The sequence below is a fragment of the Camelus ferus genome, chromosome 29, assembly GCF_009834535.1.
Source record: "Camelus ferus isolate YT-003-E chromosome 29, BCGSAC_Cfer_1.0, whole genome shotgun sequence".
In the NCBI taxonomy this organism is placed as follows: Eukaryota; Metazoa; Chordata; class Mammalia; order Artiodactyla; family Camelidae; genus Camelus; species Camelus ferus.
This window is the reverse complement of record NC_045724.1, coordinates 18,481,746-18,497,391: the sequence shown is the minus strand read 5'-3', so window position 1 is coordinate 18,497,391 and position 15,646 is coordinate 18,481,746. Positions and strand designations below refer to the sequence as shown.

Sequence of the window (15,646 nt, the reverse complement as noted above, 5' to 3'; positions counted from 1 at the left end):
TATCTATAGGAGAAGAGACAGGAATCCCATGGATGTGTTTGATATGGCTAGACATCGCTTACAGGCTCCTGTCAGAAGACCGTCACCTAAGGGCTTGGACGCTGCTACTTTTCAGAATATCCATGACTTTAATGAGCTGAAAGATCGAGGTGAGTAGAATATACTGCTGTCTTAAAGATACAGCAAGAGGGGTCTACCCATATTCAGGTGTCTTTGAAGACATTTGTATTGTTTTTCTAAAGTCAGGTTTCATTTATAGTAAAGAGGCCTTGAGAAGAAAAAGATTTAAACCATAAAATTGAGCAAATTGAGCCATTCATTTCCCTGTTGCAACGTCTTGTCCTCATTCACTGTGTGCCTTGGTTGTTGATGACTCTTGCCTGTAGAGAGGAAATTGAGTCTGGAAGCGGGGGAGTCAGGCTCCAATCCAAGTCCATGTGTCCACAGTCTCTTCTGTCACCTTTGCTCTTAACCATTTTCTAATTCTTAGCTACTCAGCATGCCTCCCATTTTCCACTATGGATCAAAAGGAATAACAGTTTTAAGACTTTTTAAATGAGTAGACCATGTTTTTATTCTCAAGATTTCAAAATTAAGGGTTGCAGGGAGGGTAGAGCTCAAGTGGTAGAGCGCTTGCTTAGCATGCATGAGGTCCGGGGTTCAATCCCCAGTGCCTCCTCTAAAAATAAATAAACCTAGTTACCTCCCCCCACCAAAATAAAAAACAATAATTTAAAAAAATTAAGGGTCAACATTTTCATCCTGATCAATTGATGATTTTTGAACTTGTGGCACAGGGGAGTTCTTAGACTGCCATTTCCTCCAGCAGTGACACCCTTCCAGAAGCTCTGGCCAGCCTGCATTTATCTCACTTTTTTTTTTTTTTTTGGCATGATGTTTACAAGGGCTAAAATATTCATTGGCCAGTAACACTATGTTTTAATTTTTCCAGTATATTTTAGGGATCAGTGTCTGGTAGGTGCCTGAGATCTGGCGTCTGACTAACCGCTTGGATGTACCTGCACATAGTTGCCCTGCTGCAGGCTCTGGGTGGCGTCTTGGGGGAGTGGGGAAGCTGGGATAGAGAAAGTGCAGGAAGCTGCTGCTTGTGCTGGGGGCTCCCTTATAATGTGAAGTCTGTGAAAAACCATTTATTTAAAGAACATTAATTTCGTGTTCATTAATTTTTTGATGATTTTTATGATGTCCTTTGACTTTGCTGAGGTCCAATTATTTATATTGTTCCTTGATTTTGAAATTAGGTTGTTATATGTCATTTTTAGTGAAGTTTTATGAAATCTCATTTGGAAACAAGATTTAACTTAGTTATGTAACTTAATTTTTGTTCCAGATTCAGAAACACGAGTTGATCTGAAATTTATGTACCCGGATCCTCCAAGAGACCATCACACCTTAGAGATTCAGCAGCAGGCCCTGCTGAGAGAGCAGCAGAAGAGACTGAACAGAATAAAAATGCAGGAAGGTGCTGAAGGTAAGAAGTAATCTTTGCTATTTCATACAGTTTCAATGGGTCATTTTTTTGGTTGGTTTTATTTCTCCATCTCTTGTGTGACTTCAGTCTCAGGCACTCCATGCTCACATGACCCTCTTTGGCCTACGGTCCCAGAAAAGATTAAGTCCCAGAGAGGGCCGTGATTGGCTTGGCTCGGGTACCTGCCCGTGCATGAGAGATGGAGTACCTTGCCTAGGCCAGGTGACAAGTGCACCAAGGGAAGGAATGTTGGGCAGACACATAGTGTCCTGTGGGACATTTCTCAACCATGTGTTTGTGTGTGCTTGTTTTGATATGGTGTCAAATCTTTAAAGCTTCAGACTGGGCTATGAGAGTATTTTTGTATAATCAGTCAAACAACAGATACTTAGGAAGTGCCTACTATGAGCTCAGGTGCTGACCCATGTCCACAGGATATGGTGATGAATGACATATGCTGCTGCTCTCACGGAGCTTATACTCTGTTCGAGAAGTTAGATGCTAAATAAGTGTGATGAATGCTGCAAAGAAAAAATCTAGGGTCCCTTGGGAGTGTGTGGCTGGGGTTGGGGTGGGCACCTGAGGCAGAGTGGGGCTGGTGGCCTCAGAAAACATCTCACCAGGTTCGCCTACCTTCAGGCCGTTGAGGGTCACCATGGAAGATGAGTCATAAAGATGCAGCAGTCAGGTAGCAAGATAGAAGGAGATGGTCCTACCAGTTACTTCTAGGAAAGTTTAGGACCCTCCCTTACCTTAGTAGGCTTCTCTGGCCTGCATAATCTGAGGATCCTTTTCTGACCACTTGAGAGTATCGCAGGAGTGAGTGATGTACTGCTTTAGGCCCAGGTGAAAGGTCAAGACTTGGACAAAGACTGATACAGGGAAAGTCTTCCCTCCATCTTGTATAGAGTGTGTAACAGTGGTCTCATTGATTGCCCTCTGACAGCAGGATAATCCAAATTCTGTGGTTAATAGTAGGCATATCAGGAGAGAAGAGAGAAGCAAGTACAGTCTTCAATCTTTCCACCATTTTGTAAGGAATTTTTCCTTAGGAGACCCAACTGACGATCTGATGCGATCTTGGCAACTTAGGCCGATAAACCCAAAAGTCATCCCCCTGTGGATACAGGTGCATTTTGGCACTGAGGGTATCCCCAGTTTCTACCAAACACTATAATCACTTAATTCATAAGAATATGGTTAAACTATGAAACAATAAAAAACATGGCTATAAAATATTTTAAGAAGGAATAGAGGTTATCGTTGGCAGCCTGTCTTTTCCCAAAGGCAGTATCTAAAAAGAAAAATGCACTATTCAGGGGAACGCATAGGAATGCTGGTGAAATCGGAGAGGGGCCTTTGGGATACCTGATCCAAAATCTCTGCCCCTGGAATTAGGTACCTGGAATTGAATTAGTTTCCTTCAGTTCCACATTAGGGAGCCCCCTGTTTAACTCCTCAACAATTTTCTACACAGACGTAGAACTATTGAGAGGAGATGGTTATTTTTCCATAGGCATCAGTTTTAAATTTCACAATGATTTAACTTTTTGTTAATGTGAATTGGAGAATTTTATCCAACTTGTTTAATAAACAAGTAGTATCTTAAAAACATTCAGAAATGTGATAGTTGAAAAGTAATTTCCAATAGAGAGCTAGTTACAAAAGATACTCTAAATTTATTTTTATTTTTAAAGTATTTTCTAACCCTTTAATTTGTTTCTGCTCTCCACTGACTTCAGTTGACTTACTAGATGCTGTCCCAGGTGCTACAGGACGAGACTACAGAAAGGTAAGAAACCAGTTATAATTTTTCAAGCTAGTTTTTGGGGATAGAAATTCTTAGGAATATGGTGAGTATTCCCATTTTGAATTCTTCAGGTGTATTGAGTTAAGAAAGAATTAAAATCTTGTCCCATCAGTATCGGGGGTAGCTAGGGATACATCAGTATAATATGAAGAGAAAGCATATTGTAATGGCTGAGAACAAGACTTTAGAGCTAGGCTGCTTAAGTTAGTCTGTTTTTAGCTGTGTGACTTCAGGCAAGGTATTTAATCTTTCTTTGCCTCTATTTCCTAATCTGTAAAATGGGATGATAGTACCTATCTGAGGGTAGCTATAGAATTAAAATCAATTATTTGCAAGCACTTAGGGACAGGCCTGGCATGTAGTAATTTCTATATAAATTTTGTTAACTAAAAAAATAGCTCAAAGCTTATTGTGAGGATTAAATGAGATTATATATTAAAAGCCCTTGTAGGGCCTGTCCCATAATGAGTTGTGGTCAGTTAGCAGCAGTTGGGCAAGTAGGAGTGTACAGTGCAAGTAGTGGTGAGGCCTGTAGAGAAATTCCCAGGGTAAGGGCATCACTCCTGTCTGAGGAAGCGACATCTATGAAAGACTGATCAAAGGGAGCCGATGAGCCATTTTCATTGAACAGATACTTAAGTGAGTACTTACTGTTGACCAGATACTATTCTAGTGCTTAGGGCAACAGGAGTGAACAAAAGGAACAAAAATCCTTGCCCTCTGAGGGTGTACTTTCTGGAAAGAGGGTGAGACAGTAAACAACTAAATAAAATACTTAGCATGTTAAGTCGTGGGGCTCTAGAGAAAGTGATAGCTGGGAAAGGGTGCACTGAGTGGGTGACACTCGAATAAGGTCACCAGGGAGGTGCCATGAAAAAAACCGAGACGTCCCTGCAGGAGGAACCTCCAGGCAGAGGCCCTGGGCAGGAGCCAGGAGGGGACGGCTGTGTGCAGAGCCTCGGGGGCCATCGGGTTTTGCCTTTTACACTGTGAATGTGATGAGAAGCTTCCGAAGATTTTGAGCAGAGGAGTGACATGATTTGTTTCATGTTTTAACACTGACGGGGACAGGAGGCCACTGCTGTCATCTAAGTCAGAGCTCTGGTGATTCAGCCTGGGTGGGAGCAGTGGAAGTCGGAAGTGGTTGCATTTATATTGAAAGGAGACCTACCTGGTAGGATTTTTGACATCCTGGATATGTGGTACGAGAGGAGTCAGGTGGACTTCAGGTTCTTTGGTTGGTGCTGCTATTTAGAGGTGAAGAAGCAGGGAAAACAGATTTCAGGGTGAGGGAGAAGGTCGGGAACTTAGATGAGTCACGGTGAGTGTGAGAGAACTACACGGCAAACAGGTGGAGCTGGTGAGTAGGTAAGAGATGGAGTTCGGGAAAAGTGTGAGGTTGGAAATAAATGTAATTTTCCCTCACGCCAATGATACAGGTAGTATTTTATCCCCATTTTCAGATTATAAAAGTAAGGCTCAGCTAGGCTGTTAGTTGCCCAGCATTACCAGTTGGTAGCTGTTGGTGCTGGGTTTGGAACTGATAATGATAACAAACTGTACCTGTGAAAGGTATTTGACCTTGATTTGCTCCAAAGTTGGCAGCAAGGTACGCTCACCTCCATCTCACATAAGAGGAAACTGCTAGCCGTAGTCACACGGCAGCAAGCAGCAAAGCCCGCGCTGGAACGCAGGCTGGACTCGAGTCCCTCCTCGTCCTTGCACCACGCTGCCTGAGACGTAGGGACACCTTGTCTGAGCACTCTGTAGGTTTCTCTGTATGTGGCAGCCACACTTCTCAGTGAAACGATAGTGAAATTTAACTTCTGGGATTTTGGTTAAAATCCTAGATTAATAACACTGTATTATACTGAGTAGAAACTGAGAATAAGCCAACAGTTTATCATGGCTGTTACCAAAAAAGCTAATAAATTTTGGGCTCACCTTCCTAGAAGCTGGATTATATGGAAAACACAAGGTAAAATGGGGGGACTGTCATGGAGAAGATAGAGCTGAGGTGGGCTTCGCACACTCCTCAGTTAGTGAAGGACGTCATCACCATTACTGTCCTGTTAGAAAGCAGTAGAGTCAGAATTTAAAACAATTAAATTCAGGATGTAGAAGAATTCTGTGAAAGAGAAGAACTTTCTGATTACCAATGCTGTGTGTTAGTGGAATGCATTTCCTTAGAAATTAATGGACAGCTCGTCGATGGGGTGTTCGGATCTAGCACAGCCCAAAAATTTGGTGGGGAGCTGCAGGGCGCTGGTGTTGGCCAACTTTAGGTTCCTTCCGATATATAAGGTGACATTGTTCTCTACGGTAGAACTCTCTGTATGTAAATTTCTCTCTCACTTCAGAGCTCATTACAGGTCCAACCCTAGCATTATTTTTCTCCCTCCTCTTATGTCCCTGTATGTCTGTGCTATGCCTTTGTGACCTGCTGTCACATGAGGCCGTGAGTATCTGAGGGGATGCCTTTCTGCCCCCATGGGGCTGTGGTCCACTCCACAGTAGAAACTCTTACTCATCTTTGTAGCTGCACTTCCTCGCCTGGAGGAATAGTAAACTAGTGCGTGGCACAGATCTGTTGAGAGAATGAATGAATTGCGACATCAGCAATTAAAGGGTCTTTCCTGTATTTTCTGGGCATCGGATTGTGGTGAAGGAGGGAAGCAGCCAGTCCTGTCTCTCCCTGTCCTCTTCTAATTTTGGGGAGAGTGTGTAGACTTGTGCCTCTTGGTACAAATTTGTTGTTTTTCCACACAGGACTAATAAAAACAGTCACTGATATATGATGTTTCTTTTAGCCCAGAGATGACACTAATGATTTCTTGAAAAATTCATTATTGGAATCTGATAGTGCTTTTATTGGTGAGTATATTTATGTTACCAATCTATTCGTTTAAATATTAAGCATTATTTATATTTCTTTTGTTTTTCTCCATATTTTAAAAATCAGTACTTTGTTGTGTAAGATGGTAAAAAAAAGGAATGTTTTGTTTTACTACCCTGATAATCATCAAGTATAACTTACCCAAACACACAGATGAGAACACAAGTAAAACTGGGGAAGTTTGAGTAAGTTCGGGGGATTGCAGCAGTATCAGTGCGTGGGTGTGGGACTCCTGCTCTTGTTCTGCAAAATGTCACCATTAGGGGGACTTGGCAAACTGTACAAGAGACCTTTATTATTTCTGACACCTGCATGTGAAACCACAACTATCTTAATAAGTATTTCAATTTTTAAAAGTCTTCAGAAGGTATGTGAAGGTACAGGAATATACCTATAATAGATGCTTGTAATTATGCCCCCTGATCGTAAGCACGTCTGTACTAGGGAATCCTCCCTTTTACATATTAATTGTATTTCATGCCAATTACTTTATATTTTCATGTGATCAAAAGTCCAAACCAGCCTATATTTCTTTCGTTTTTTTTTTAAAATTAATTTTTCTTTTCCAAGGAAGTCATATTGTAGAGAGTGAGTAAAGATAGAGAAATCAGTAGGAAATAGGGATGAGAAAATAGCTCATCAGGGAAATGTGACTACTAATCCTGCTAATAATGAGGACAGTCTGGGGCACTCAAGACAGTGTCTTGGAATATTTCATTCATTAACCTTACACTGGACCAGAGCTACACAGTGTGTCTTTTTGATTAACGGTAACGGTCACCACAAATAGCCTATAGTCATGACTGTGTTAACACTGTTTTAACGAATGTGGGCAAGGCTGGTGTGTCAATGCCTTTTTTTTTTTTTCCTGATAACCTAGATGAAATGGACCAGCTTGTTAAAAGTCATAATCTGGCAAAAACAATTTGAATAGGCCCAGATTTACTAAAGAATTTGAGAAGTGGGGGAACTGGTGACTTGTTGGTCACAGGGTAGTAGAAACTTTCAGTTTAAGATGAGTAAGTTCTGGGATCTAATGTACAGGATGGTGACTGTAGTTAATACTGTATTTTACACTTGAAAGTTGCTGTGAGAGTAGAGCTTTAATGTTATCTCACCATAACAACAACAAAATGGCAATCGTGTGAGGTGAAGGATGTGTCAACTAGCTTTAGTGTGGTAGACATTTCAGTTATCACATTGGGCACCTTAACCTTACACAGTGTTATATGTCAATTATATCTCAGTAAAGCTTGAAAAAACTCAAATTGATTGTGATAACAATAAATAAATTGAATTAATAACCTTCCAAAACAAAACAGCAAGCCCAGATGGGTTCCCTGATGAATTTTACCATTTAGGGAATAATTCTACCAGTTCTCTACAACCCCTTCTAAGAGACAGAAGTACTCCTAACTCATTCTGCGTGGCGAGCATCACTCCAGCACCAAAACCAAAGACGTCACACGCAGAGAAAACTACAGATCGACAGCCGATCGAATCCAGCGATGTATGGAGAAAACGAGACACCGTGACCAAGTGGGGTTTGTGCCAGTTACGCACAGCTGGTTTACATTCAGTTAAAACACCTCATCCAAATATACTCCGTTGCTTCAACAGGCTAGAGGAGAATAATCACATAATAGATGCAGAAGCTTTAAACAAAATCCAGCACCTTATTCGTGAGAACTGTCAGCAAACTAGGAATAGAGGGGGACTTCCTCAACTCACTAGACAACATCTGCAAACACCTGCAGCCAGCATCACGTTCAGTGACGAGAAGCTGGAAGCTTCCCTGCTAAGGTCAGAAACGACGCAGAGCTCTCCTCTCACCACTCCTCAGCATCACTGTGGAAGTCCTAGCTAACGCAGCAAGGAGATAAAAGGTGCACAGGCTGGGAAGGGATAAAACTGCCTTAGTGCATATGTGACATGATTGTAGAAAATGTGAAACAATCAGTAGAAAAAACCTACAGTAAGAAGCGGCTCTTGCAAGGCTGCAGGACACCAGGTCAATACACAGAAGCCAGCTGCTTTCCCATAGACTAGTCATGAACCAGTGGAATTTGAGATTTAAGTACAGTATCATTTACATTAGCACCTCCCCCCAAAAGAAATATTTAGATGTAAATCTTACAAATATGTACAAGATCTATCTCTATGAGGATAACTACAGAACTCTTATGAAATAAAATGCTAAATAAAAGGAAACTCAGTATTGTCAAGATGTCAGTTCTTCCCAACTTGATCTATAAATTCAATGCAATCCCAGTAAAAATCCCAGCAAGTTATTTTATGGATATCAGTAAACTGACTAAAAAGTTCATACGGAGCGGCAGAACGCCCAAATAGCCAGCACAACACTGAAGGAGAAAGAACAGTCAGAAGACTGACAGTACGTGACTTCAAGACTTTCTGTAAAGTTACAGTAATCAAGACAGTGTGGTATTGGCAAAAGGATAGACAAATAGATCAATGGAACAGAACAGAGTCTAGAAATAGACCCAAACAAGTATAGTTAACTTTCTTTGACAAAGGAATAAAGGCAGTAAAATGGAGAAAAAATACAGAACTGGGCATGCAGAAAAGTCAGTCTAGACACAGACCTTAACACCCTTCACAAAAATCAACTCAAAATGAACCACAGACCTCAATGTAAAACACAAAAACTATAAAACTCCTAGAAGATAACAGAAGAAAACCTAGAAGAACTTGGGCGTGGCAATGACTTCTTAGATGCAACACCAAAGGCACCAACCTGTGAGAGAAATAACTGGTAAACTAGACTTCATTGATATTAAACTTTAATGCTCTGTGAATGACAGTGTCAGGAGAGCAAGACAAGCCACAGACTGGAGGAAAATACTTGCAGAAGACACATCTAATAAAGGACTCTGACCCAAATACAAAGAACTCTCAAAACTCAATAATAAGAAAACCACCCAATTAGAAGATGAGCAAAAGATCCAGACACTTCACCAAAGCACAGACAGGTGGCAAATAAGCAAATGAAAAGGCATTCCACATCGTTCACTAGGGAAATACAAATCATGTGTCAGCAGGGAGATTCACATTAACACAACGAGGCACCACTGACATACCCGTTAGAAAGGCCAAAATCCAGAACACGGACGGCAGCAGTGCTGGCAGCACGGAGCAGGGGAACTCTCCCAGTGCTGGTGGGAACAGAACATGGTAACAGTCACTTTGGAAGACAGTTTGGTGGCTTCTAACAAAACTAAACCTACTCTTCCCGTATGATCCAGCATTCATACTTGGTGGTGTTTACCCAGAGGAGCTGAAACTTGATCACACAAAAACCTGCCCACAGATGTTTACAGCAGTTTTATCCGTAACTGCCAAGACCCGGAAGCAACCACGTTGTCCTTAGGTAGATGAATGGATATACTGTCACGGTAGATACATGTTAAAACCCATAGAACATACAGTATCAAGAAGGAACCCTAATGTAAACTCTGGACTTTGGGTGACAATGATGTGTCAGTGTAGGTTCATGAATTTTAACAAATGGACCATTCTTTGTGGGCTGTTGATAGATGGGGTAAGCCATGAGTGGTGGTGGGAGGTGTACAGGAATTCTGTTTTCCACTCAGTTTTATTGACCTTAAAAACTAGTAAAAATAAAGTGTTTAAAAAAGTGAGTCAATTGGTGGGGTATAATAAAAAAAAAAAGTCAGAAAACTATTTTTGGAGTTATAGAAAATCCCATATATCTCATTCAATAAAATATAGTTATTGCTGCTTAAAAAAAGCTATAGACTAAATTTTAGAAATTTGAGTGTCAGTTATATATATTAAATTACAGTATTGTATCAGTGTTACATTTCCTGAATGTGGTAATGAGATTGTGACTGTGTAGGAGACAGTCCTTGTTCTTAGATGGTACATGCTTAAGAATTTAGGGACAAAGTGTCAAGGTGTCTGCAACAAATAACCAACCACCCCCTCCCATATATACACAGAAATGTGGCAAAGTAAGAAATGGCGATATTAGGTATTCATTGCATTATATACTTTTCTTTAGGTTTTAATTTTTTCAAAATAGAGTTAGGGGAAAAAATTCTAAATGTTTTAAGCAATATATTCATCTCTATGGTCAAATAGTCTGTTGGCTCACTTAGAATGGCTGTGATCAAAACGAATGACAATGCTAAGTGTTGGTGAGGACGTGGGGAAACTAGAACCTTCTTACAATGTAAAATGGTTCTAATTCCTTAAAATGCTAAGCACAGAGTGACCGTAATACCCAGCAGTTTCACTCCTAGGAATACAGCCCAAAGAAAAGAAAACATACAGCCACAAAAAGACATGTATGTGAACATTCATAGCAGCATTATCAACAATCTCCAACTATAAACAGCTCCCATGTCCGTCAGCTGGTCAGCGCACAAAGTGCGACACAGCCATGTGCTAGTGCCACGCAGCGGGGCGGGGAGAAAAAACTACAGCTGACCCTTAACAACACAAGTCTGAATTGTGCAGGTCCCCGTCCGTGTGGAGTTTTTCAGTCAGTGCAGTACCTGTATTTTCATTTCACAGATGTGAAAGTGTGGGGGCAAGTTTGCGTTTGATTAGAGATCACAGTGTCTGGAATCTTAAGAAGTAGGGTGTGAGTCCTGATTCAGTCCAAACTGTTTCAGCTTCCTGCCCCGGGTGAGTCATGTGTAAACTGTTTTTGAGGCAGAGACGGCAGTGTGTGGGTTTTCGACTGCACAGCGGCTTTGGCACTGCTAATCCTTACTGCTGTTCAAGAGTCAACCGCACTGATACATGGCACAGCCCAGCTGAACTTCAAACACTATCATGCTAAGTGAAGGACACAAAGCAGCACATGTACAATTCCATTTATATAGAATCCCAGGAAAGGTGAATCTTTCGAGACTAAAGGCGGATCAGTGTTTACATGGTGTTGGGCAGGTGGGAGTGGGGAGTGATTTTGCCAGTGAGCACAAGGGAGCTTCTGAGATGATAGAGATGTTCTAAAACTAGAGTGTTGTGGTTGAGCAGCTGTATAAAAATCATTGAAGTGTGTACATACATAAATGTCTGAATTAAAAGTTTTCGTTTAGCTCTGAGTAAAAAGATGTGAAGTGGTGGCTCTCTGAGATGTCTCCTCTGTGTGCCCTCCAGGTGCGTACGGTGAGACGTACCCTGCCATCGAGGATGACGCCCTCCCGCCTCCGGCACAGCTGCCCTCTGCGAGGGAGCGCAGGAGGAGCAAGTTGAAAGGACTGGACTCTGTATGTATGAAACACTCTTTTCTTTTTTCGAGGTTAGGAATGAGAGGTCTGGGTTCTGACCCATGCTCGATTGGTGTGGTCCAGGAAAGAGAGGACGTGCTCTGGAGTAAGGTGGATGTGGGTCTGAACCCTGGCTCTGCCTCCAGATATGGGATGACCGTGAGCAGGTCATTGGACTCTGGTGTCTTAGCTTCTTGGCGGTAGCATTCTCCTCTCCCAAGGTGGCTGTAAGTGTCAGTCCCCTCCTTTCCCCTGCAGAGTATGTGAATTTCAGAGAAGGCACAAGAAGCAACTGACAGCCTCAGTCACCTAAGCGCATCATGCAGGCCATCTGCTCCATTTCGTTCAGATAACTTGCCCAAGGCCACACTGACAGGAGGGCTGGCATTCAGACCCCATGACCTTTTCTCAGAATACGGGTGAATGTTTACTCTCTGCCTGCACAGAGCACCGGCTTTGGCGCCCTTAGTCCATGTCCCCATGATGTCCTTTTGCTGGGTAAGCAACTCTGGGCAGTTTCTTAAACTCTGCATGTCACTGACGCTTAGCCCCTAAGGTTTGGATTTTTTTCCTTCTGTATTTTATAATTCCTCACCTTTACCCAGTGTGGCCACATTCATGTTACCACAAGTCCTGTACCTTCATCTGGGCCTGCGTGTGTACTCAACAGGAGTTAGAGTATAAATGCTAACATTTTCGTTTCCTTTGTTCATCACACTGTACATTTATCAAGGGCAAGAACATGTTTCAATTCACTGGCTTATTCTGAACTTATTTTATATCAATGAATTTCTGAAGTTGTTTTCTTAACTACAGGATGACAGTCACCCTAATGTACCACCAGATGGCCTCTCTTTAAAATCTGTATCCAGTGTAAATGTCGATCAGCTTAGAGTGAGAAATGAGGAACGAATGCGAAGACTGAATGAACTCCAGAATAAACCTATTAATACAGGTAAATGGACAAGCGTGTTGGCCGACTGCAAATTCTGTAAGAACTCGGAGGTTTTCACTGATGGCTGGCGGACAGAGGAAATGAGTTCCATAGCCGCTATCCAGCAAAACCAGAGTGAAGGATTCATTGTGCAACAGATTCTTGCTACCAGAGGGGGCACCCTGAACAGATGACGTTTCTGCCTATTAAGTAAATCCGGGCTGTGCTTGCAGCAGGGAAAACACTGATCAGTGTTGGCGTCTCACTTCCCCTACTGAAGTGGGGTTATCAGAAGTCAACTGTAAAACCTTGCGTTCTTTAGATTACACATCTATTATAAATTTGTAGTGCTACAAAGAAAAGTTTTTTACCTTTTTACTTGGCTTCCTTTACTATGGATAAAGCGAAACAGCCTCAGGTTAGTGTTTTCTTTGTATGATTCGCAGCAGAAGTCACAGTGGTCGGTAGTCGGCACATTGTGTTGGGTGTCGTGGCCTCACTGCTTCGGCGCACAGCAGGTTGTAGTTTAAGTGCCGAGCACGGGCTGGCAGGACGCTTCCTTAGGCAGCTACCGAGCTCCTCTGCGCCCCAGGCCACCTTCATGTCGGTGCTGTTAGTCATCCGCTTAGTGGAGCAGTGGGGCAGCGTTAAGCCCTGGTACTGGCTTTAGCAAATGTAGAGTGGTCTCTCTGCACAGGTCTCTGTAGTCTGTTAAGCTACAGTAATTTTCTAATAGCAATTTCTTAAGATATTTTTGTATCTAACCTTTAATACTGTGGGGTTTTTCTCTTTTTTTGGGGGGGGGCAGAATTAGGATTTATTTATTTTTAGAGAAGGCACTGGGGATTGAACCCAGGACTTCATGCATGCTAAGCATGCGCTCTACCACTGGGCTGTAGCCTCCCCTAATATTGTGTTAATTAAACCCTGTTCTTGTATACTCTCTAACAGTAAGACGTCATGAGTCCGGTGGGAATTTCATACCAAATGCCAGAAAACAGGGCACATTGATGGAACAGTACTTGGCATATCGTACCTGCAGAAATGTGGACAGTGGGAAAGCAGTGCTCTTTTTGGCTGAATGGCATTTTAATCTGAGTTACCTATTCCTCAATTTCTTTTAGAACCAATAAGGTGAACTAACATTTAACAGGGATATACTTAAACTGAGAGAAAATAGAGCATTTGAAGTATCTTCCAGAAGGCTTTCAACTTCTAAACCTTTTTTTCTTTTTTTTACATTGTCCTTTCAAACAGGAGCTTTTTGGTACGATGTGGATTGACTGCTCATGAAGTTGGTACCACTGTCCCTTTGCTGGGCTAATCCTTCACAGTCCAGGAGATGTAATTAAAAAAAAAAACCAAAAACTGACATCACAGGGTAGGAAGACAGATTTTCCTATTACATCTAATAATAAGTAAAATAAGGTATAGATGTTGAGTACAGCCAATTAAAGAACGAAACACAAGAGCTGCCTCTTAATGGGGTAGACAACCAGCTTTCAGACTAGGTGTAAGGAGGGAGGTAACTTCACCCCCTGTCTAGTGCTCTCCTAAAATGACCTGATTTCCTCAAAGCAGTATTAGAGGTTGGGCATATTTCCAAAACCCTTGCTAAAATAAAAACAAGTTTTGCGTGGCATCCTTCAGGTGACACAGAGTAAGACTGCCTCCCCTTCTACAGTCGGTGACACTGGGCGCCGTCTCCCTGCTGTCCCTGCAGTCCCTGTGGGGCCGGCACCGTGGACTCACCTTGTTCAGGTGCTCGTTTTCTGCTTTCTTGAACTGGCCTGTTCCGGGGTTTGCTTTCCTACCTCTTAAAGGAGGGGTCCGGACAAACCAGGACAGCTCAGAACCCAGTACTGCGGAGAAACGCCACGCTGTAACGGGTTAGACTAAGACCTCTGTTCGCATCACCTGCTGCCGCCACCTTACCTGAGTCGCGTCTGTCTTGCCTCCTTTAGATGACGAGAGATCACTGGTTGACCCTGACGACATCATGAAGCACACGGGTGACGATGGATCTAACTCTGTAGCCACTGAGCCCTGGCTCCGCCCAGGCACCTCGGAAACGCTGAAGCGGTTCATGGCGGAGCAGCTGAGGCAGGAGCAGCAGCAGGTTCCTGGAAAACCAGGCACTTTCACTTGGCAGGGCCTGTCAACGGCCCACGGTTGAATAAACCTGTGCTGGACCCAGTAGTGCCTTTTAAGGTGAAAGGAATGTGGAATCTGAACCGTAACAGTATGTGCCACCATTGGCCCATGCCTGGCAGTTCCATCTGTACATAAGGTGTGTTTTTTCCATGATAATGTATAGGATGTATATTATGTACATAAATAAAAGGCCATGATTATTAATTTATATAATGTAGGATTGTATAGAATTATTTTTGCACAGTTTTGCCATAAACTAAACTAGGGTGGTAATGAACTCTTGGAATCAACTACCGTATGTGCATTATTTTCAATTCTGCTTGTCAGTAAGATAAGATGAATAAAACACGAGTGTCTTAACAGTACTGTAAAACCAGAATACTGTTCTGTGTTCATCTGTTATCGCTGTTCTCAGTGATTTTTCACTTAGTAAGAGTAGCTGTGACTGTTCCAGCTGCTGTGTGATGAGAATCAGACGTGTGTGCTTCCATGTCATTTATGGCTGATTCAATATAAATGACTGATGGGAACTGTTTGTGATTTTATTCCCATGAGCCATGCACTAAATGTCACATCTTTCTGCCTCAATTTTTGTGCCAACAAAGGCATTAAGTTTGCTAATTTATGACTTAAATACTTCTTGACAGAAATAAATTATTTTTATTACCAATAATCAGTTTCTTATTTTACGTGGACTAGATAAGGTGTTCGGGAAGTGGAGCAGAGGCAGGGACACCCAGGGGTCACGGCCAGGGGCTGGAGCCTGTGCTGCACCACTGTGGACACGTGGACCGAGTGAGTCAAGTCTTTCTAGTCACTCTGTAAGAGGCACCTTTAAAAAAGGAAAGACTAATTCAAATTCCTGGAAATAATTCTTAATCTTTAGCACCACGACAGAACACTCCCAGGCACTGGGCTGCATCAGTTTCCTATTATACTGATGTGATTAATAGGACAAAAGATCATATAAGTCCACCTCGTGTGAAATTTCACTGATATTTTAAATTTTAGCTGCATGTGAATTTTAATGCTAATTTTTGTAATTAATCACTTAAAGAGTTTTCTTCTTAGGCTTCATCTTACTCTCAGATGAAGATAT

At 42.2% G+C, this 15,646-nt stretch overlaps 1 protein-coding gene across 14 annotated transcripts in view; it reads left to right on the top strand.

Annotated features, from left to right (window-relative positions):
- CSPP1 (centrosome and spindle pole associated protein 1) overlaps window positions 1-15,220 on the top strand; it is an 86,260-nt gene extending 71,040 nt beyond the window's left edge. For all 14 annotated transcript variants that reach the window (XM_032469944.1, XM_032469956.1, XM_032469955.1 and 11 more), the window contains 7 exons: window positions 10-149; window positions 1,352-1,492; window positions 3,235-3,284; window positions 6,113-6,176; window positions 11,350-11,459; window positions 12,276-12,414; window positions 14,358-15,220. In XM_032469944.1, the coding sequence (XP_032325835.1) occupies window positions 10-149; window positions 1,352-1,492; window positions 3,235-3,284; window positions 6,113-6,176; window positions 11,350-11,459; window positions 12,276-12,414; window positions 14,358-14,569 (856 nt within the window). In that variant the 3' untranslated portion in view covers window positions 14,570-15,220. The remainder of the gene's footprint in view (window positions 1-9; window positions 150-1,351; window positions 1,493-3,234; window positions 3,285-6,112; window positions 6,177-11,349; window positions 11,460-12,275; window positions 12,415-14,357) is intronic.
- The last annotated feature ends 426 nt before the right edge of the window (window positions 15,221-15,646 follow it).